This window comes from Callionymus lyra, chromosome 8 (assembly GCF_982586985.1).
Source record: "Callionymus lyra chromosome 8, fCalLyr1.hap1.1, whole genome shotgun sequence".
NCBI lineage: Eukaryota > Metazoa > Chordata > Actinopteri > Syngnathiformes > Callionymidae > Callionymus > Callionymus lyra.
The window spans coordinates 7,004,793-7,022,199 of NC_141825.1; the positions used below are offsets into that span (position 1 = coordinate 7,004,793).

Consider the following 17,407-nt stretch of genomic DNA (forward strand, 5'->3'; position numbering starts at 1 on the left):
GTGTTTATTCTTCTTCAAACACATTGATAGTCCGTCTTTTTACCTTATCTTAAACAAAACATGTTTAAAGCTCAACATATCAACATGAACAATCATCTCCCACGATGAGCAGATGGTCAAGGGGCTGAAACCTAACCTGCATCTTCGGAAACTTTGGGCTTGAGTTGAGCATCAATAACAGACACCGGTCGACACCGTGTTATTCGTCTGCACAGACGATCCAAACATGCTTTACATGGAGCAAATGAGGAGCAGGATTAGCAAAAAGGAGGCTGATGCCGGGGAGGATTCTTTGATCTTGAGTTTTACGGGCGTCGACTCGGAGCCTGGGTCGTGAAAGTGTTGGAGCCCACCATCAAGAACCACCCGAGCCAAGACTCTCGGAGTCAGCTGCAAAAGTTTTACGACCAATCAGCGAAATCCGTTCTAAATAGGCCGGTATTTGGGGAAGAAATTAGGGCGGCTTTTCATAAGGAATCCAAAGAGTCTTTTATAACGTTAAGTGTTTTTGATCATTGAAGTACTTTTCAACAAAAGCCCTCGTATTGAAGGGTATTTTTAGAACTTGTGTAAGATTTGAAAAAGGGTGTTAACGTAACAGTTTATCTCTACAATGAGCCAAGTTCCATCTTAGTGTGTCACGAGGTTTTACTCATCCTGGGAAGAGATAAGAAGTCCCAGCTCGAGGTGGGCTGGTCCGTTATCCAGGAGATAACCCGGGTCTTAATACTGAAGCTCCTTTGCTGCGATTCTAGGAAATTTCGACACTCAATCATCTTTAGATGCTTCTTGAACTTAAAGATCAACTAATGATTGACTCTCCTGACATGTAGTAAATGTTCTTCTCTCCAAGACACAGTAAGTCCCTCATCATGACCATGTTTTCAACTTATTACTTCATAAAGTTGCTCTGAAATCTGGGCGAACGAGAGGTTACGAGAGTCCATTATGACGTAATAATGGCTTCACTCCTTCTCCAGCCAACTGTAATTGCGCCTTGCTTTGTTTATACAACGAGTCCCTTGAAGGTGGAGACTTCCCGGGATGGATGACGCGCAGTGACAAACCTCCATGTTTGACCAATCACAGCAGAGTGGGTGTGGTTATGGTCAACAAGATTTAATCTCCAGAAGGGTTTTCAGTGGGCGGAGCTTAAGATCATTTTCTAATGTCGATATTTCAATGAAAATAGAGTTTTGTACAAACACACACACACACTGAGACCAACAACCCAACTACACACACATACACACTTTATATAAGATTTAAGTATCGATAGTGAAATCAGATCAAATATTCCTTTGATCTCAGGAAGTAAAAGTTCATTACGTTTTCATGAAGTTCTATAAAAAATAAATATCCATATTTTGTCCATTAACTCCTCGGAGAGATTAACGGCGAGTTTGTTAGCTGAGCGTTGACCTCGGATTACGGCCCGCGGCCGCCTCCAGGACGAAGCTGTGGTTAATTGGCAGTGAACTGTTAATCAGGACCGGCCTGTCGTCACTTGAAGGGATGAACATCAACGGAGTTTCTCTCCCTGATAACATATTTCTGGGTTTGATTAGCAACGATGTCGCCTCTGGTAAAAAACTCTCATTTCAATGTCTTTAAATTCAACCGAGTTTAATCATCGAGAGAGATTTTCTAGACATGTTTGAATTCACCTGTTTTCTTGTTTGTGTGTTTCAGCTCCGACCGAGTCGCCCCTCAGGCCGAGTCTACGTAGGTTGAAGTCTCTCTTTATTCATTATTCATCTTGAGTCGTAACAACCATCACATCATTCTTTAAGTCTGAGTGTGTATAGTGTGTAGTTTTTGACGCATCAAAGCTTCTTAAACTGTTTACATAAAACGTGTAAAGTATTTAAATTTTTTATCAAAATATCAATTTTATTGTCGTTTGTTATTTACCGTCACAGACAAATCTTTTTGAATCACATGGAACAAATAAAAATGTTTTCCCTTATTATAAAATCTCATGGATTACTTTAAAAAAAATGTTTTGTATGTGTAGTATTGTTGAGTACTTGACTCATGTGTTGCAGAATTTCGTAACTGCTTTCATTTGTTTTCAAACCAAAATATGTCAAAACATCAGCTTTAAAAGCTGCTGGACTCACTGTATCCTCTCGTCCTCAGTCATCATCACCGGGATCTCATTTCATTGTTCCTTTAGCTGTGGACGATGTAATGACTGCTGCCATTTTAATTTAGATTTTGCCACATTGAATTTATTTATGCATTGTAAAAATATATTCAAAGTCTGCTTTTGATGCTGTTGAAAAATTCCTTCTAATTTTTCGTGACATCACTGAAGTAACATTTAAACAGTCATAACTCACTTCAACGATTCACCGTGAGTTTATATCCGTTAATTACATGTTGTTGTCCGTACACAGTGGATGTTCACGCTAAACACGCCGTGTTCCGCGACGACTTTGACTCCAACCTCCAGGGGGAGCTGGACCCCACCATCTGGTAGGTGAGACACTCACCCGTTCATCACGATCTTCACGTTGACTCTCTCTCTCCCCCCCACAGGTCCGAGTGCAGCAACTGTGTTCTGGGCGAGCAGTGCGGCGTCCTCATGCACGGGCGAGCGCTCACCTTCTGCGAGCCGCTCGGAGAGCGAGAGCTGGTAACCACCGCGTTCTGTGACCACATTTGCAAAAACCTCTGAACATTTCACGGCTCATTTAGCGTTTTCTCAACCTGACGCTCGAGTAGCTTCGAGCTCGGCAGCTTCAGATCCACAACAAACACACCTTTCATGCTCAACTCACTGCTTTCCTGTCAATTATTATTATTGTTCTTATTGATTGTTGAATTTTAAACCTCAAAATATCTTTTAAAATAGGGACTTTTTTAAATGATTTTCATAGACTGACCTTTGGTAAACAGTTAAATAAATCATATATAGTTTTAGTTTCACTCAATTTCACTAGTTTAGAGGTTTATTTTTTAGTAACCTTGACTTGAACTAGCATCTTAACCTGTCGAGAGTCAGTGACTAATGTAGCTTCAGAGAAAATACCATCTTTACTAAAAAATAAAACACATTTTGGACAGAAATAATCAATGGAAAACACATTATTTTAATAATTTATTCTTTCTGTATGTCCTGGTTTCAAAACACACCTGAACTGAAGTTTATTGCATCAACAATAGTCATCTGAGTTATCGTGCAGGAACATTTCATTTCTTTTTGAAAATAAACAATGGAATCTTGTCTAAAAACCTTCTTGTGTCCCAGACCAGCGTGGCCCTGAACACCAGCACAGCTTCCGTTCTTCAGTTTTCTCTGGGTAAGTCGTTTATGAGAAGAACTACACTTCCCATGGAGCCTCTGTTAAAAAAGCGGTTTTATGGAAAAACATCTTCTGTTCTTCTGTGTTTCGCTCTCGGCCTCATGAATCATTCACGCTATCACAGAAGAAAGATGTTTCATATTTCATGTCCTGGAAACAGTTTGTTTTGTCGAGTATCTAAACTTTTATAACTTTGTTTTCATGTTTATTATTTTACATTCAGATTATTTTTCATGTTGATTTCATTCTGTTCTGTAATAAATTCCCCTTAATAATCTTGATCTAGAAATAAACGTAGACCTTCTGGTTCTACATTCATTGTTCTCTTAAGGGATCAAATATTGAGAGATGAATCAATCACGATCTGTCATCAATTGATTAAGAAATATATATATATTTATATATATATATATATACAAAAAGAGGAAGTCATACCATAGATTGTAGATTATAATCTGGCGCCTGTTGCTGGAACAATGCGTGGCTTCATACTTTCCAGCTGATGGAGTAAGTGCTAAAGAGCTGCTGCAGCAACAGGCGCAGAAGTTCTAAACAAACTCGAACAAGTAGAAGCAAAACAGGAAGTGTGTCAGAATAAAATAAAAAGACATGACAATAATATTTACCATCGCCTTCACACCGATAACTCGAGCACGAACACAAAATAATTCATTTTTTAAAGGCAAATAAGCTTTTAAATCTGATTAATTTGATTAGTTAATCTCAATTCATTGTTTACTTTAAAATCCCTTTTAGTAAAAAACAAACAAACATTTGTAACAGAATCTACCATGAGTTTTCAATTCTGAGATGAAGTCTATTCGCAAATTATTTGTTTTTCTTATGTTGAAAAAAAAAAAAAGAACTTAAATTCATCTATTTTTGAGGTCATACGGTGAAAGAACAAATTGTGAATCACCGTCTCTCTCCATTAGTGACCTCTGACCCCACCACCAGTTTCCAACTTCCCCCAGACAGGGTTTTTAAGAGTGAGCTCTGTTGAGAGACCTTCAGATGGACTTTAACTATTTATATTTGACAGTTTCCACCTAGAAATGTTGTCTGTCTTCGGGCTCCAGGGGGATCCACCATGTTGGGTTTTTATTACGTCGCACTTTCATCGTGGATCACAGCATTAGCCTCCACAAATGAGTTCTTTCTCCGAGCAGGAACTCCTTATTTGACATGGCATACGCTTTGACTATCGAAAACAATATACATGCTTTAAAAGATCAAGACACATAAGACAAACACAGGAGTCCCATAAGAACAGGGAATAAAAACAAATAAAAATGTCTCAAAATGTTTCTTGAAGGAGTCAGTAGATCATCAAACACAGAGGAAGATCGTTCCAAAGCTTAGGAGCAACAGTCTGGAAGGATTTCTCTCCTCTGGTCCTGAACCGTGTTCAGGAACCATCAGTAGATTCTGATCCACAGACCTCAGAGCCCGAGCTGGGGTGTAAGTCTGGATCAGATCACTGATAGAAGGTCTGACCATGAATAGATCTTAGTAAGTAAGAACCAAACATTTTAAAATGGATCCTGAAAGAAACTGGCAGCCAGTGAAGAGTTTTAAGGATCGGAGAAATGTGAGTTCTTCTACTAGAGCGGCTCAGAATTCTGGCTTCAGAGTTTTGTATGAACTGCAGGCGAAACAGATCCTTCTTGTTTAGATGCCAAAATAATCTGTTATAATAGTCTAAACGAGAAGATACAAACACATGGATTATAATCTCTAGATTGTGTTGTGACATCATTTTAGAGATTTTCCTCATTTGAAAGAAACGTTTTCTGGTCAGTTTTCTGCAGTGTTGAACTAGAGAAATATCATATAAGAACAGTGATTATGACAGAAGCCTCGCTTTCGGGGTTTTATTCATTTTAAACGTGTCACATGTTGATCATCTGTCTTGGATTTGGCGAAAGATTTTGACTTTATGAATACCAATTCCGCATTCCAGTGTCAGGATAAGAGACTAATCTTCGATATCAGCTGAGATACTGCGTTGATGCTGCTTCGGATCATGTTATTAACCTCATTCAAGATGTGTTTCTCCTCCTAACGTTACACTTTCTCGTCCAGACGAGAAAAGCTTCTACGTTTTTTGAACAAAAGGGTTTATGAATAAATAGTTAAACGACAAAAGTTGCTGGACTAAAGAACAATCACAAAAGGGTGAATAACTTATTTAGGTAAGACAAGAAGGTCATATATTGACGTGAGTTTCTGAAAGAGGGACACGACCTCAAGATTTATAGAAATATACCTGGATTATCGCTGAGTTGCTGATGAATAGATCATGATTAATAATGTTTTCTATTTACTCTCAGGCTCAGGCTCGTGTCGGTTCAGCTACTCAGACCCCAGCATCACTGTGTCGTACAGTGTCGGTGCAAATGTCAACGCCTCGGACGAGTGGACGACGCTCGAGACCATCAGGTCTTTTCTCCACCTTTCTTCTCTTGTCCAGCCCCCATTTCCACTCCTCGATATTCCCGGCCTCCGCACGTGACCTAATTCCACGTCTCCCGTCTCCTTCCAGAGCGCCCTCCAACAGCACCACCGTCCTTCACATGCTTCCTCTGCCGCTGCACGCCAAAGGCGAGAGTGTCCGCCTGCGCTGGTCTCAGGGGGCTCTTCAAGGCCCCGAAGGCTATGAGTCCTGCTGGGGTCTTGATAATGTGCTGCTAGTCAACGCTGCTCACAAGCCCCCCCTCATGGAGGACAACCTGGACCCCCCCGACACTGCCAACTGGCTGTTCTTCCCCGGAGCTACTGTGAAGGTACACACACGTGATCTAGTGTAGGTGTGTGTGTGGTTAAGAATCAGTTGATACGGATCAAGATACAGAGTCAACGATATATATGATACTGTAGTAACAAGTATATATGTGTAGTATTGTCGAGTACTTGACTCTGGTGTTGCAGTATTTACAGACCACATGACTCTTTACGAAGTCGTAACTGCTTTCATTTGTTTTCAAACCAAAATATGTCCAAACATCAGCTTCAAAAAGCTGCTGGACTCACTGTATCCTCTCGTCCTCAGTCATCATTCTACCTTTAGTTGTGGAGGATGGAATGTCTGCTGCCATCTAGAAGCCAGAAGTTTAATTGCGACACAAAAATGAGAAAACCCTGTGAATATTTATATGTTAATTGGAAATATAAAATATACATATAAATATAAATTACTTACTTACTTTTTTACATATAAATATGTTATACACACTTTTTGAGTTATAAACCATTAGCGAACTGTGAAACAAAACAATAAAATAAAAAATCTTTGATACAGTACTTATATTAATGCAGTTTCGTAAAAAAAAAGGGATAGTGTATGAAGTTAAAACGGGTGCTTTATTTCCACATACCTGTAACATGAGATGTGTACTTGTACTATTAAGTTGCATTGATGTAACTACATATACCTACTTGTAATACAGAAGGTACACATGCGTAATTGAAGACTCGTCGTTGTTAAAAAAAAACAAAAAAAACAACGTTGACTATATTTTGAAAGTGTACGAGTACAAGTTACTACAGCTATCTGTGACTCACACCAGTAGATTCAAGAGGTCGTGTTTGTAAGTAGTATTCAAGTATTCAATAACGCATGCGTACACTGTGGATCACGAGTATAAATATGTAGTTACGTCAATGTTAATAGTATGAGTACACATCTCATGTTACGAGTATGTGGGACTTAAGCGCCAGTTTTAACTTCATAATCCTGTATCATTATTTTCTTACAGCCCTAGTTTTGAGGAGGCTGCAGGATTTTTGTATAAATGTATATTTTCTGTTGGCTAGCATGCCTGCCAGTCGGAGGGCAACGCTCTGTACTTCCACGGCGGAGAAGGCGTCGGTCACAGCTTCGCCACCAGCAGAGACGTGGACCTGCACCGGGAGGAAGGACGGAGCTACTGGGAGGAGGACTTCGAGAGCCCACCATCAAAGTATGTTAGGATGACCAGGACTCGCAAAAGAAAACCATCACAGACATAAAAACAAATGTGAAATAAGAGTGTCAGGTCTTAGCCAATCGGAATTTTATTTTTACCAAATAGGAAGTATGAGTCTTATTTTAATTTTTTTAGGCTCAATTAATCCTTTGTGTTTCTTTTTCTCCTGCACATAAATTCCAGTTTTTCTCTTTTTGTTGACATCAATAAACTCTGTTTTGTCTCTTTCACACTGACACCTTTATAGGTCAACATATCAAAGTAGTTGAAACACTTTGACTTTGAGTCAACCATCTGGCACATTAGACACAGAAATTATTTTGAAAGTAATTCTGCGTCAGATTAATACAAAGCCTCATAAAAGAAGTTGCAAAAATGTTTCTCTTTTAACCAAGTTAATACCTTTTTTCAGTCTGGATTCTATAAATGTCCCTGATCCGGATTAATTGTTTAAATACTTTTTTTTATATCACAGACTCTCAAACAAGTATTCAACTGATGTTCAAAGCTCCTGCCGGCCATAAAAAAACATCTTGATTATCTGGATTTGCCCCCCCGACCATGACTCGTGATGTAGATCTGACCAGTTAGCGGGCGGAGCATTAAAAGAACTAGAACCCAACATCCAATCAGATTCGCTCCATTATTTCGATGAATTCCAGGGATTTGAGTCACGTGTGCGACTCTACTCTCCGCAGCTGGGACATCGAGGGGGCAGCGTACGGCGTTCAGTGCGGAGAGATCGAGTCCGGCTTGGCGCTGGTGTTCGAGAAAGAAGGTCGGAGGCGAGTGTGCAGCCCGTACATCGACACCACGTCTTACGGAAACCTGCGCTTCCACTTCGCAATGGGTAAATCTTCCCTCGCTTTCCTTTGACGTCCATCACCTCAGATGTTGCTTCATCCATCGAACATGTTCATTTGACCTCCAGGGGGCGGCGAGTGTCATCCAGGAGAGTCTCACGAGAACGACGTGGTTCTTTTCGGGAGGTCTGAAGGAAGGAGGGACAGAATCGTCCTGGATACTTTACCGTATTCATCTTACCGGGTGATTAGTTTTGATCTTAGTTTTGAAAAACAACAGCGGCATCAAAATATTGGTTGAATTCAACATTTTAATCATTGAAACTTTTTTCAAACATTCAAAAAAAAAAGTTTTACATAGAGTTTGATTTTCTGATTCCAATAACTAAAAAATAAAATAACTAATAGTTTATTCTTTACATTTGTATTCTTTTAAATCCAATATATAAATGTTGGTATAATAGTGTCACCGGACAAAACCAAAAAGTTCATTTTTTTTAATTTTTACAAATTCAAAATTTCAATAACAAAAAAAATGGATTTAATTATTTAATTAAAACAAAATTCAACATCGCAATATCTTTATTTTTTAATTTGATAAAATATAAAAATTAAATTCAACCTTCCAATAAAGTTATTGAATCATTTAATTATAAAAAAATATATACATTTAACCTTTCAAAATAAAAACATAAAACAATTTGTTTTTCGAGCTTTCGGGTCAACTTGACCCTGAGACAAAACAAGGGATAAATCAAACACATTTTTTTTTCCTGGCCTTCGGGTCTCCTTGATCCTGAGACAACACAAGTTATGACACAAACATATATTTTTTTCAGGTCTCCGGGTCACCTTGACCCTGAGAGACCACAAGGGTTAAAACAAACACATTTGTTTTCGGGCCTTTAACACCTTGTTAAACTCCACGAGTAACTTCTGTGTGCATGTTTCTTCCGTCAGACTCCCGCCGTGGTGTCGGTGGCTCTGCCCACAGATCTACAAACTCCCGTCACTCAGTTCTGTCTGGAGCAACGATCCCACGGCGGCGCCAACCGTCACGTGTGGGCGATCGACTTCATGCAGCTGCTGCCGGTGCTGCCCGGAACTCACACTCACGTGGCTCAGTTCTCCATCAACCTGGGCTGCGGGTCCTACCAGCCGGCCAACAGGTACCTCTCGCTCCGGGCGTTATATTTGACTTATTGATCCATTTGAGGATCAACGTTCCCTTTTTTTTTCTTCAGTGTTAGTCTAGAGTTCTCCACCAATCAGGGACGCTCCTGGTCTCTGCTCCACACCGAGTGTCTCCCGGAGCTTTGTGCTGGATCTCATCTCCCTCACAGCACCGTCTACTCGTCCGACAACTACAGCGGGTGAGACGCACATGTTTTACTTTAACATGGATTATTGAATTGATCTACATTTAATCAAGCCTGAAGCAATCTGAGAAACTAAAGGTTTCTTTTCATTTTATTATCGAGGGAAGCTACAAAGATTTAAATATAATAACATAGTTTCAATTCATGAAGTCATTTATTGTTTTAAACACAGTTCTAGTCGTTCTGATGTGTATTATTACGCCATAATGGACTCTCGTAACCTCTCGTTCGCCCAGATTTCAGAGCAACTTTATAAAAGTTGAAGACATGATCATGATCAGGGACATATCAGGAGAGTTGGAGTTTATCTGAAACTGAAGATAATATATAAGTTACAGAGAGTATATTAAGATCATGACAGAGATATCGCAAGATTGGCTTATAGCAGCTAAAAAGTTTATCTGTCTATCTTTACTATTCGGGTTTTGTCGGGTGACACTATCATGCCATCATTTTTATATTGAATTTAAAAGGTTGTAAATAAAAAATCGATTTAAAAAGTGGAATTATTAGAATTAAAATATCAAATTCTACTTGTAAAAAATTGTATTTGTTTTGACAAGATTTTATTTATATTCGAATACAATACAAACAAAATCAGATCCAATATTCTTATGGCACTGACATACTTTCGTTGTCAACCTGCTAATACTAATTGCTTTTAAATGTTGGGCAAAAATGTAAAAACACTGTATTAATATAATTTTATAAAGCAATTTTTAATGAAATAGCAGCAACTAATTGTATTTGAAGTGGCGCCAAATGTTGCAAAGGCTGGTGAAGTGCAATAGATCCGTGTCCCGTTATTTATGGGCCGTAAAGATTTGTTATTATTATTATATTTTCTCTACATTTAAAATGTATTCGGACTAAAATGTTATTTTTTTAAAAGAGGGTTGGGAGTCAATCGTGTGTAATACAGGAACAGATTTAAACCCTAAATCAAAATATGTTTATTTAAACATAATTAAATGAAAACAAAATAAAACCTCTGGTTCATCATTAACTACCTCCTGCCTTTATTTTTCTTTAATCAGTAATGGATCGACTTCTACTATTACTGTAAACTTCAATTACGGAAGTAAAAACAAAAGAGTGCACGAATGCTCCTACCCAGGTGCAAAACAAAGAGACTCAGGGACTCATTCATCCCTCTGGCTATTAAATTGTGTCTTGATCTTTAAAGTATATACTTTTTTGAGTATTGTTTTGATTGTTAAAGTGCTTTGTGACCCTGGTCTGGAAAAGCGCTATATAAATAAAAATTACTTACTTACTTACTTACAATTCTGAGTTCGGGGGCAGGAGTGGAGTGAGAGTATCTGGATGTTCTGTTCTATGTTAGTCTTTGTATCTTAGTCTTTGTTGTTTTTCTTTGATCTATGTTCTTTGTCTTTATCTTTAGACTTAGATTGTGTCATCTTGTTCTTTCTCTTTATGTTCTACTTATTTTATTTTTTATTTATTATTTTTTATTGTTTATGAAAAATTGCTGGCTATTGGAAAAAAACAATTTCAATAAAGTTTTACCTTACCTTACCTTACCTTAAATTAAACAAAAGATAATATTTAAAACAAAAACACCAGGGAAAGTCACTCAAACACAATCATCGTTTATACTCAGACATTTGTCGGGACATAAACATGTGAATCATGTCATCTCATGTCAAATCCTTCAACTTTCAGCTGGACCCGCATCTCCATCCCCCTTCCTAACGCCGCGCTGACGGAGAACACGCGCTTCCGCTGGAAACAGTACGGCAGCGGCTCTGAGAACATGTGGGCCGTGGACAACGGTCAGAAACCGTCCAGTCGGCAATTCTTTCCCACGAAGACGCTCATCTCATGTGACGACCGTGTCCTTGTGTTTCCCGACAGTCTATATTGGTCCGGCGTGCCTTCGATTCTGCTCCGGACGAGGACATTGTTCCCGCACGGGCTGCAAGTGAGGAACCTTTACTTACTTTTGAACGTGTCTTTTCTTAATGAGACGCTCACAGCTCAGGCTAATGTGCTGCAGCAGCTCCGTTCATTGAACGCTGATTAGATCTTCGGGGAATTGTTGCCAATAACTGAGGGATTTGAATCATTACTTTATTCACTTATAAAGATTCTGGGGTTTGTCTGATTCTTCCTCACACGTCCGGAGAGTATAATGCAAGAACTGTTCAGTTAAGAAGAGAGACAAGAGAAGAGAAACAAAAAAACACAAATTAATTTACATGCTGTATTTGGCAATGGCCGCTTTTGAGTTTTAACAAATTTCAGTTACAATTTTTTGACACACAGGGTCGCCAAAAACATTATTTTAAACATAATGATTGTCCCTTTAACTAACAAAAAAACTCTAAAGAAAAGGACATTTTAAAAGAATAATACACATTTTAATTTTTTAAACCAGTCAATTATATTATTAAGATTTAAAAAAAAAATGTAATTCTTAAATGAGCATAAGTTATCGAACATGACTGTTTTACAACGAATGGAATTATGAAAGAATTTCTTTGAAATTTATCAGGAAGATAAAACGAGAATCTGACAAAACAAAAAGGTTTGACTAATTGCAGTTACAGTTTTTTGACACACGGGGTCGCCAAAAAACAATATTTTAAATTTACTGATTGAGCTTTTAACGAACTACAAGGCTAATATAAACGGTATATCACACAATCTAAACTTAAACGTTCAGTCAAGTGAACACTAAACAAATATTTCCTGTGTTTATTTTCTTAGTAAACATAAGTTCTCTAATATGACTTTTTTATTTTGACTGTTATAATACAGAATTTGTAGACTGAACCTTCGTTTTTGTCAATGAATAAATGTGCCAAAAATGATGGTTGGTAAAACGGAAAAGCTGTCGCATTGAAGTTACTCAGTTTCGACACCAGGTGGAGCCAAAAACAATATTTACTAACATGCTTATTTGGTCTTTAGTTCATAAACAACGGTCAGAAAAAACATTATTTTAAACATAATGATTGTCCCTTTAACTAACAAAAAAACTCTAAAGAAAAGGACATTTTAAAAGAATAATACACATTTTAATTTTTTAAACTAGTCAATTATAATATTAAGATTTTTTTAAATTTTTTAAATTCTTAAATGAGCATAAGTTATCGAACATGACTTTTTTACAACGACTGGAATTATGAAAGAATTTCTTTGAAATTTACCAGGAAGATAAAACGAGAATCTGACAAAACAAAAAGATTTGACTAATTGCAGTTACAGTTTTTTGACACACGGGGTCGCCAAAAAAACAATATTTTAAACTTACTGATTGAGCTTTTAACGCTTTTCTTTAGTTCATAAACAGGGAACCCTTAATTCCTGACGGAGGATATTTTGAGCAAATACACATTAAAGCTCAATCCAGTATTCAATAGATCCAGCCTGGTACCGTCAGAATAACCGTCCTGCTCTCTTTCCTCCTGCAGGTGCGACCCCGGCTTCAGCGGTCCAGCTTGTGAACTAGCCTCCCAAACGTTCCCGGCGTTCCTCTCCGAGGGCTTCTCCAGCCCGAGGCTCTCGTCGTACCACAGCTTCTCGTCGCTGCGCGGCGCCGAGGTCAGCTTCGGCTGCGGCGTGCTGGCCAGCGGCAAAGCCCTGGTGTTCAACCGAGACAGCAGGAGGCACCTGATCACGGCGCCGCTGGACAGCTCGCAGGCCAGGTAACCATCGAAAAGGATTTAAACGGATAAAGGAACTTCCTGGTCGTTGAGGTCATTTCAGGGCAAATGACTCGTAGTCCTGGAAAGTTCTGATGGTGACAGGAAGCGATAAAATAAAAGGGAGGATGACGAGGTGGGACGTGGGCATCTGTGTGCGCTTGATTATGCCCGTTGTGAGTCGGCGTCTGCCACCTGATGGACGTTTTTATCGCCAGTTTCTCTGGCTGCGTGAGCGAACATCTGCCGAACGTGAAACTGCTCCGCTAATGAAACATCTCAGCCAAGGACGACAGAAGCAGAGGTTACGTCGGCAGATGCCAGAAGTCGGAATAAAAACACGCAGACGCGGGAATCTCCATGAGTGACCTTTAACCTTAAGTTTTTTTACTTTGGTCCAGCGGAGATTCATCTCCTCTCTTTCGCCGTCCCTTCCTTAAGGATCTCACGTCACTCGTGCGCTCTGGTCTCGGCAGGTACCTTCAGTTCACCCTGAGGTTGGGCAGTCGCAGCACCCTGAGCTCGTGTCCCGCCCCGGACCAACCAGGAGAGGGCGTCCTGTTGCATTACTCCTCCGACAACGGCATCACCTGGACCCTGCTGCAGCACTACGCCTACCACGGCTTCCACGAGCCGAGGTCTGTTAAAGCAGTTTAAACTATGTTTCTATAAGTATAGTATAGAATCATGTAATTCCAAAGAACCAAGTTTAAATTAGATTTTTTTGTTGTAACAACTACACAACTTAATGTGAGGTACATACCACCACACCCACCTTATTTAAGGTAGCAACAAAAGTAAGTAAGCAAAGTAAAGTAAAGGTGTATTTGTAAAGATGTTTCTAGACCAGGGTCACAAAGCGCTTTAACAATCAAAAACAATACACAGTTAAAATGTATACTTTAAAAGATCAAGACACATAAGACAAACAGTCCCAGAAAATCAGGGAAAAGCACAAATAAAAATGTCTTAAGATGTTTCTTGAAGGAGTCGGTAGATCATCAAACACAGAGGAAGATCGTTCCAAAGCTTAGGAGCAACATGAGAAACTAAACTAGTGTTTTCTCTCTTTTTCTCAGATATATTATTATTATTTTTTTTTAAATATCTTCAAATATTTGTGAGTGAAAGTGTGTGTTTTGTGTGTTCATGTAAAATCTGATTCAACAAACTGAAGACGACAAGAACAGCTTCTACATTTCTTCTCTCAACATCTTCATATCCTGAACAAATGTGTGATTGTTTTAAACAAATCCACGTCAATTGTGTAATTACCTAAAAAACCATGCGCTCTCTCTGCCGCCTCCCTCCATATCTTAATTAAAGTGATCCAATCTTGAATTGATCTAGAATCCTCTTGGACCCGAGGGAAGCACAAAGTACATACAAACATCTAATTGGATCATTTCGGAAGACGAAGTAACGTTGTGTAAATGTATCGTCCTGAATATTTAGCATCTTTTTAATTTCGAACGCCTCCAGACGACGTCGGATGTTCTCTCACCTTATTCTGTCTCCGAACGACAGGATTGTGTCGGTGGAACTCCCGCCAGGCGCCCGTAGGTTCGGCGTTCAGTTCCGCTGGTGGCAGCCGTACCACTCCGGGCGCGGACACGACGTCTGGGCCGTGGATGAGATCAGCATGGCCTCGGTGTTGTTCAACGCCATCAGCCTGGACTTCAGCAACGTGTTGGACGTCACCCAGAGTCTGGGCTTCTACCTCGGCCACGTGCAGCCGTACTGTCAGCACGACTGGACCCTCAGGTAGGAACCCGAGTCTTCATCAGGTTTGCCTAACAACAGGGATTGTGAAGTCAAATAATGTAGATGAAAAATGCTGTCATAGTGTGAAATCCTTGTAAGACGACAAAAATAGTTTTATTTGAAGGTATTTTATCTGAATCTATAAATGCAGGAAGTCAAAATAAAACTATAAAACTGTCCATTTTGAAATGCTATTAGTAGTTCAACACTATATATATAAGATCTTTGTTTGAATACCTTTTTTTTTGTAGTTATTTTATTTAGTTTGATGTTTAAATAAAATTGATAAAAAATTAAATTGTACACAATTTATTTATCACTGATCTTTATGACATTTATTTATCATGCATTTTTATACATATATTTTCCTTTTCTTTTTATATATTTTTTGCCTTTTATTTCTCTTTTTTGTGGGTTTTTGTTTTATATGTTTCATAGTGCTTTTATGAAATATTAAAAAAAATGTTTATAAAATAATAATTCCTTACATTTTTATAAATGAAGTTAAATTGTGGCATAATCATTTTTGTAATAGTAAAATAACTCATTTTCCCTTCATGTATTTTAGATTAAATGGTAAAATAAACTAAAATGAATATAAATTTAATTATATTCATTAAAACTAGGAAATAAGATCATTTTCAAATGTCCTTTGAATCATTTATTCATCTTAAAATTTTCAAATCATATCAAATTATTTTATTTCTTTTGTTTTATAACAGTTTATAATGTGGCCCCTGAGGTAATAATAACCCCCCCCCCTCCCCGCTCTATTCATTCCTTCTTTCTATCTAGTTTCTCTGGCGAGCCCAGCCCAGGCTCCATCATCCGTTACGTGGAAACCCAGTCCATGCAGATCGGAGCGTCGTACAGTCTCCAGTTCTCGCTGGTCATGGGTTGTGGTCGCGATCCTTCGGCTCACATCGACACGCAAGTCCGCCTCGAATTCTCCACCAATCACGGCCTCACGTGGCACTTGGTCAAAGAGGTACGGTTGAAATCTCGAATCAGCAACTTTTATAACTGACGTCGTTCAAGTGTCTCTAATGACGTGAAATGATGATTGTTTTTAAATGAGGTTATTTCATTTAGAATCTATTTGAATGTATTCATTCATCAGAAGCAAAGTAATGAAAATGATGCGTCACTAATTTATTTCATGGTCTAACTTCCCCCACAATCCAATCATTACTGTACATTACTTTTTCTGATTCACATGTTTTTTGGCTATTTTTCCAGAAGTCAAAGTTGTTTTTTGTAGATATTTTAAAATGTCTGTCTCTCTCCACCTGCAGGCCTGTCTTCCTGGCATGCCAAGTTGCTCGGAGTTCACAGCTCCAAGTGTTTACCATCCATCGGAGTTCAAGAACTGGAGACGTATAACTCTGTCCTTGCCTCAGAAGACATGGTAGCTACTCTGCGATGCATTCTTTCGCCTTTTAGTTTCTCCACGACACATGCAGAATCTGTCAACACTCCACGTTGGGTCAAAGCCAAACATAATACCCCAGGAAGGTTACACATCATCTACAAGAATGTTTCCTACGTGCGCGTCTGTGAACATTTACTCCTCTAGTTAGTTAGTAAGTAAGAAAGTCAGTAAGTAAGTAAGTAAAGGTTATTTCTACAGTGCCTTTCTAGACCAGGGTCAATCACAAACAATACACAGTTAAAATATATACTTTAAAAGATCAAGACACATAAGACAAACACAGGAGTCCTATGAAATTAGGTAAAATCACAAATAAGAATGTCTTCAGATGTTTCTTGAAGGAGTCAGTAGATCATCAAACACAGAGGAAGATCGTTCCAAAGCTTAGGAGCAACAGTCTGGAAGGATTTCTCTCCTCTGGTCCTGAACCGTGTTCAGGAACCATCAGTAGATTCTGATCCACCGACCTCAGAGCCTGAGCTGGGGTGTAAGTCTGGATCAGATCACTGATGCAAGGTCTGACCATGAATAGATCTGAAAGTAAGAAGCAGAATTTAAAAATGGATCCTGAAAGAAACTGGCAGCCAGTGAAGAGTTTTAAGGATCGGAGAAATGTGAGTTCTTCTACTACAGCCGCTCAGAACTCTCACTGCAGAGTTTTGTATTAACTGCAGGCGAGACAGATCCTTCTAAAATAAACTGTTATAATAGTCTAAACGAGAAGATACAAACACATGGATTATAAACTACAGATCGTGTTGTGCGACATTTTCCTATTTAAGAGCTTCCACTTGGATGATCATTTACAGAAGATTATTCTGCCATAAGCAGCATCGCAAGATAAGAGAGTTTTATATGAAATATGTTGAATTTTTTTTTACATTTCTAGACCTATTTGGAAAATTTTAATCAAGGTCCAGTGATTTAAAGTCATTGTGTTATTAAGGGTGAGACGCTACAGTATAGTGTGCGCTTGAGTCCACAGGAAGTCACTGCACAACCAGAAAAAGGACAACTTCACAACATATTTACAGGCTAGTTATGATCTTAATAGTGTTGTCATGATACCAACATTTCAC

General features: G+C 38.7%; 1 protein-coding gene across 3 annotated transcripts in view; it reads left to right on the top strand.

Annotated features, from left to right (window-relative positions):
- reln (reelin) overlaps positions 1 to 17,407 on the top strand; it is a 101,413-nt gene that overhangs the window by 49,665 nt on the left and 34,341 nt on the right. For all 3 annotated transcript variants that reach the window (XM_087797268.1, XM_087797270.1, XM_087797269.1), the window contains exons 5-22: positions 1,693 to 1,725; positions 2,403 to 2,481; positions 2,545 to 2,641; positions 3,257 to 3,308; positions 5,645 to 5,753; positions 5,857 to 6,097; positions 7,128 to 7,273; positions 7,978 to 8,129; positions 8,211 to 8,326; positions 9,043 to 9,251; positions 9,327 to 9,455; positions 11,148 to 11,257; positions 11,340 to 11,406; positions 12,902 to 13,135; positions 13,609 to 13,770; positions 14,660 to 14,896; positions 15,692 to 15,884; positions 16,192 to 16,304. In XM_087797268.1, the coding sequence (XP_087653394.1) occupies positions 1,693 to 1,725; positions 2,403 to 2,481; positions 2,545 to 2,641; positions 3,257 to 3,308; positions 5,645 to 5,753; positions 5,857 to 6,097; positions 7,128 to 7,273; positions 7,978 to 8,129; positions 8,211 to 8,326; positions 9,043 to 9,251; positions 9,327 to 9,455; positions 11,148 to 11,257; positions 11,340 to 11,406; positions 12,902 to 13,135; positions 13,609 to 13,770; positions 14,660 to 14,896; positions 15,692 to 15,884; positions 16,192 to 16,304 (2,479 nt within the window). The remainder of the gene's footprint in view (positions 1 to 1,692; positions 1,726 to 2,402; positions 2,482 to 2,544; positions 2,642 to 3,256; positions 3,309 to 5,644; positions 5,754 to 5,856; positions 6,098 to 7,127; positions 7,274 to 7,977; positions 8,130 to 8,210; positions 8,327 to 9,042; positions 9,252 to 9,326; positions 9,456 to 11,147; positions 11,258 to 11,339; positions 11,407 to 12,901; positions 13,136 to 13,608; positions 13,771 to 14,659; positions 14,897 to 15,691; positions 15,885 to 16,191; positions 16,305 to 17,407) is intronic.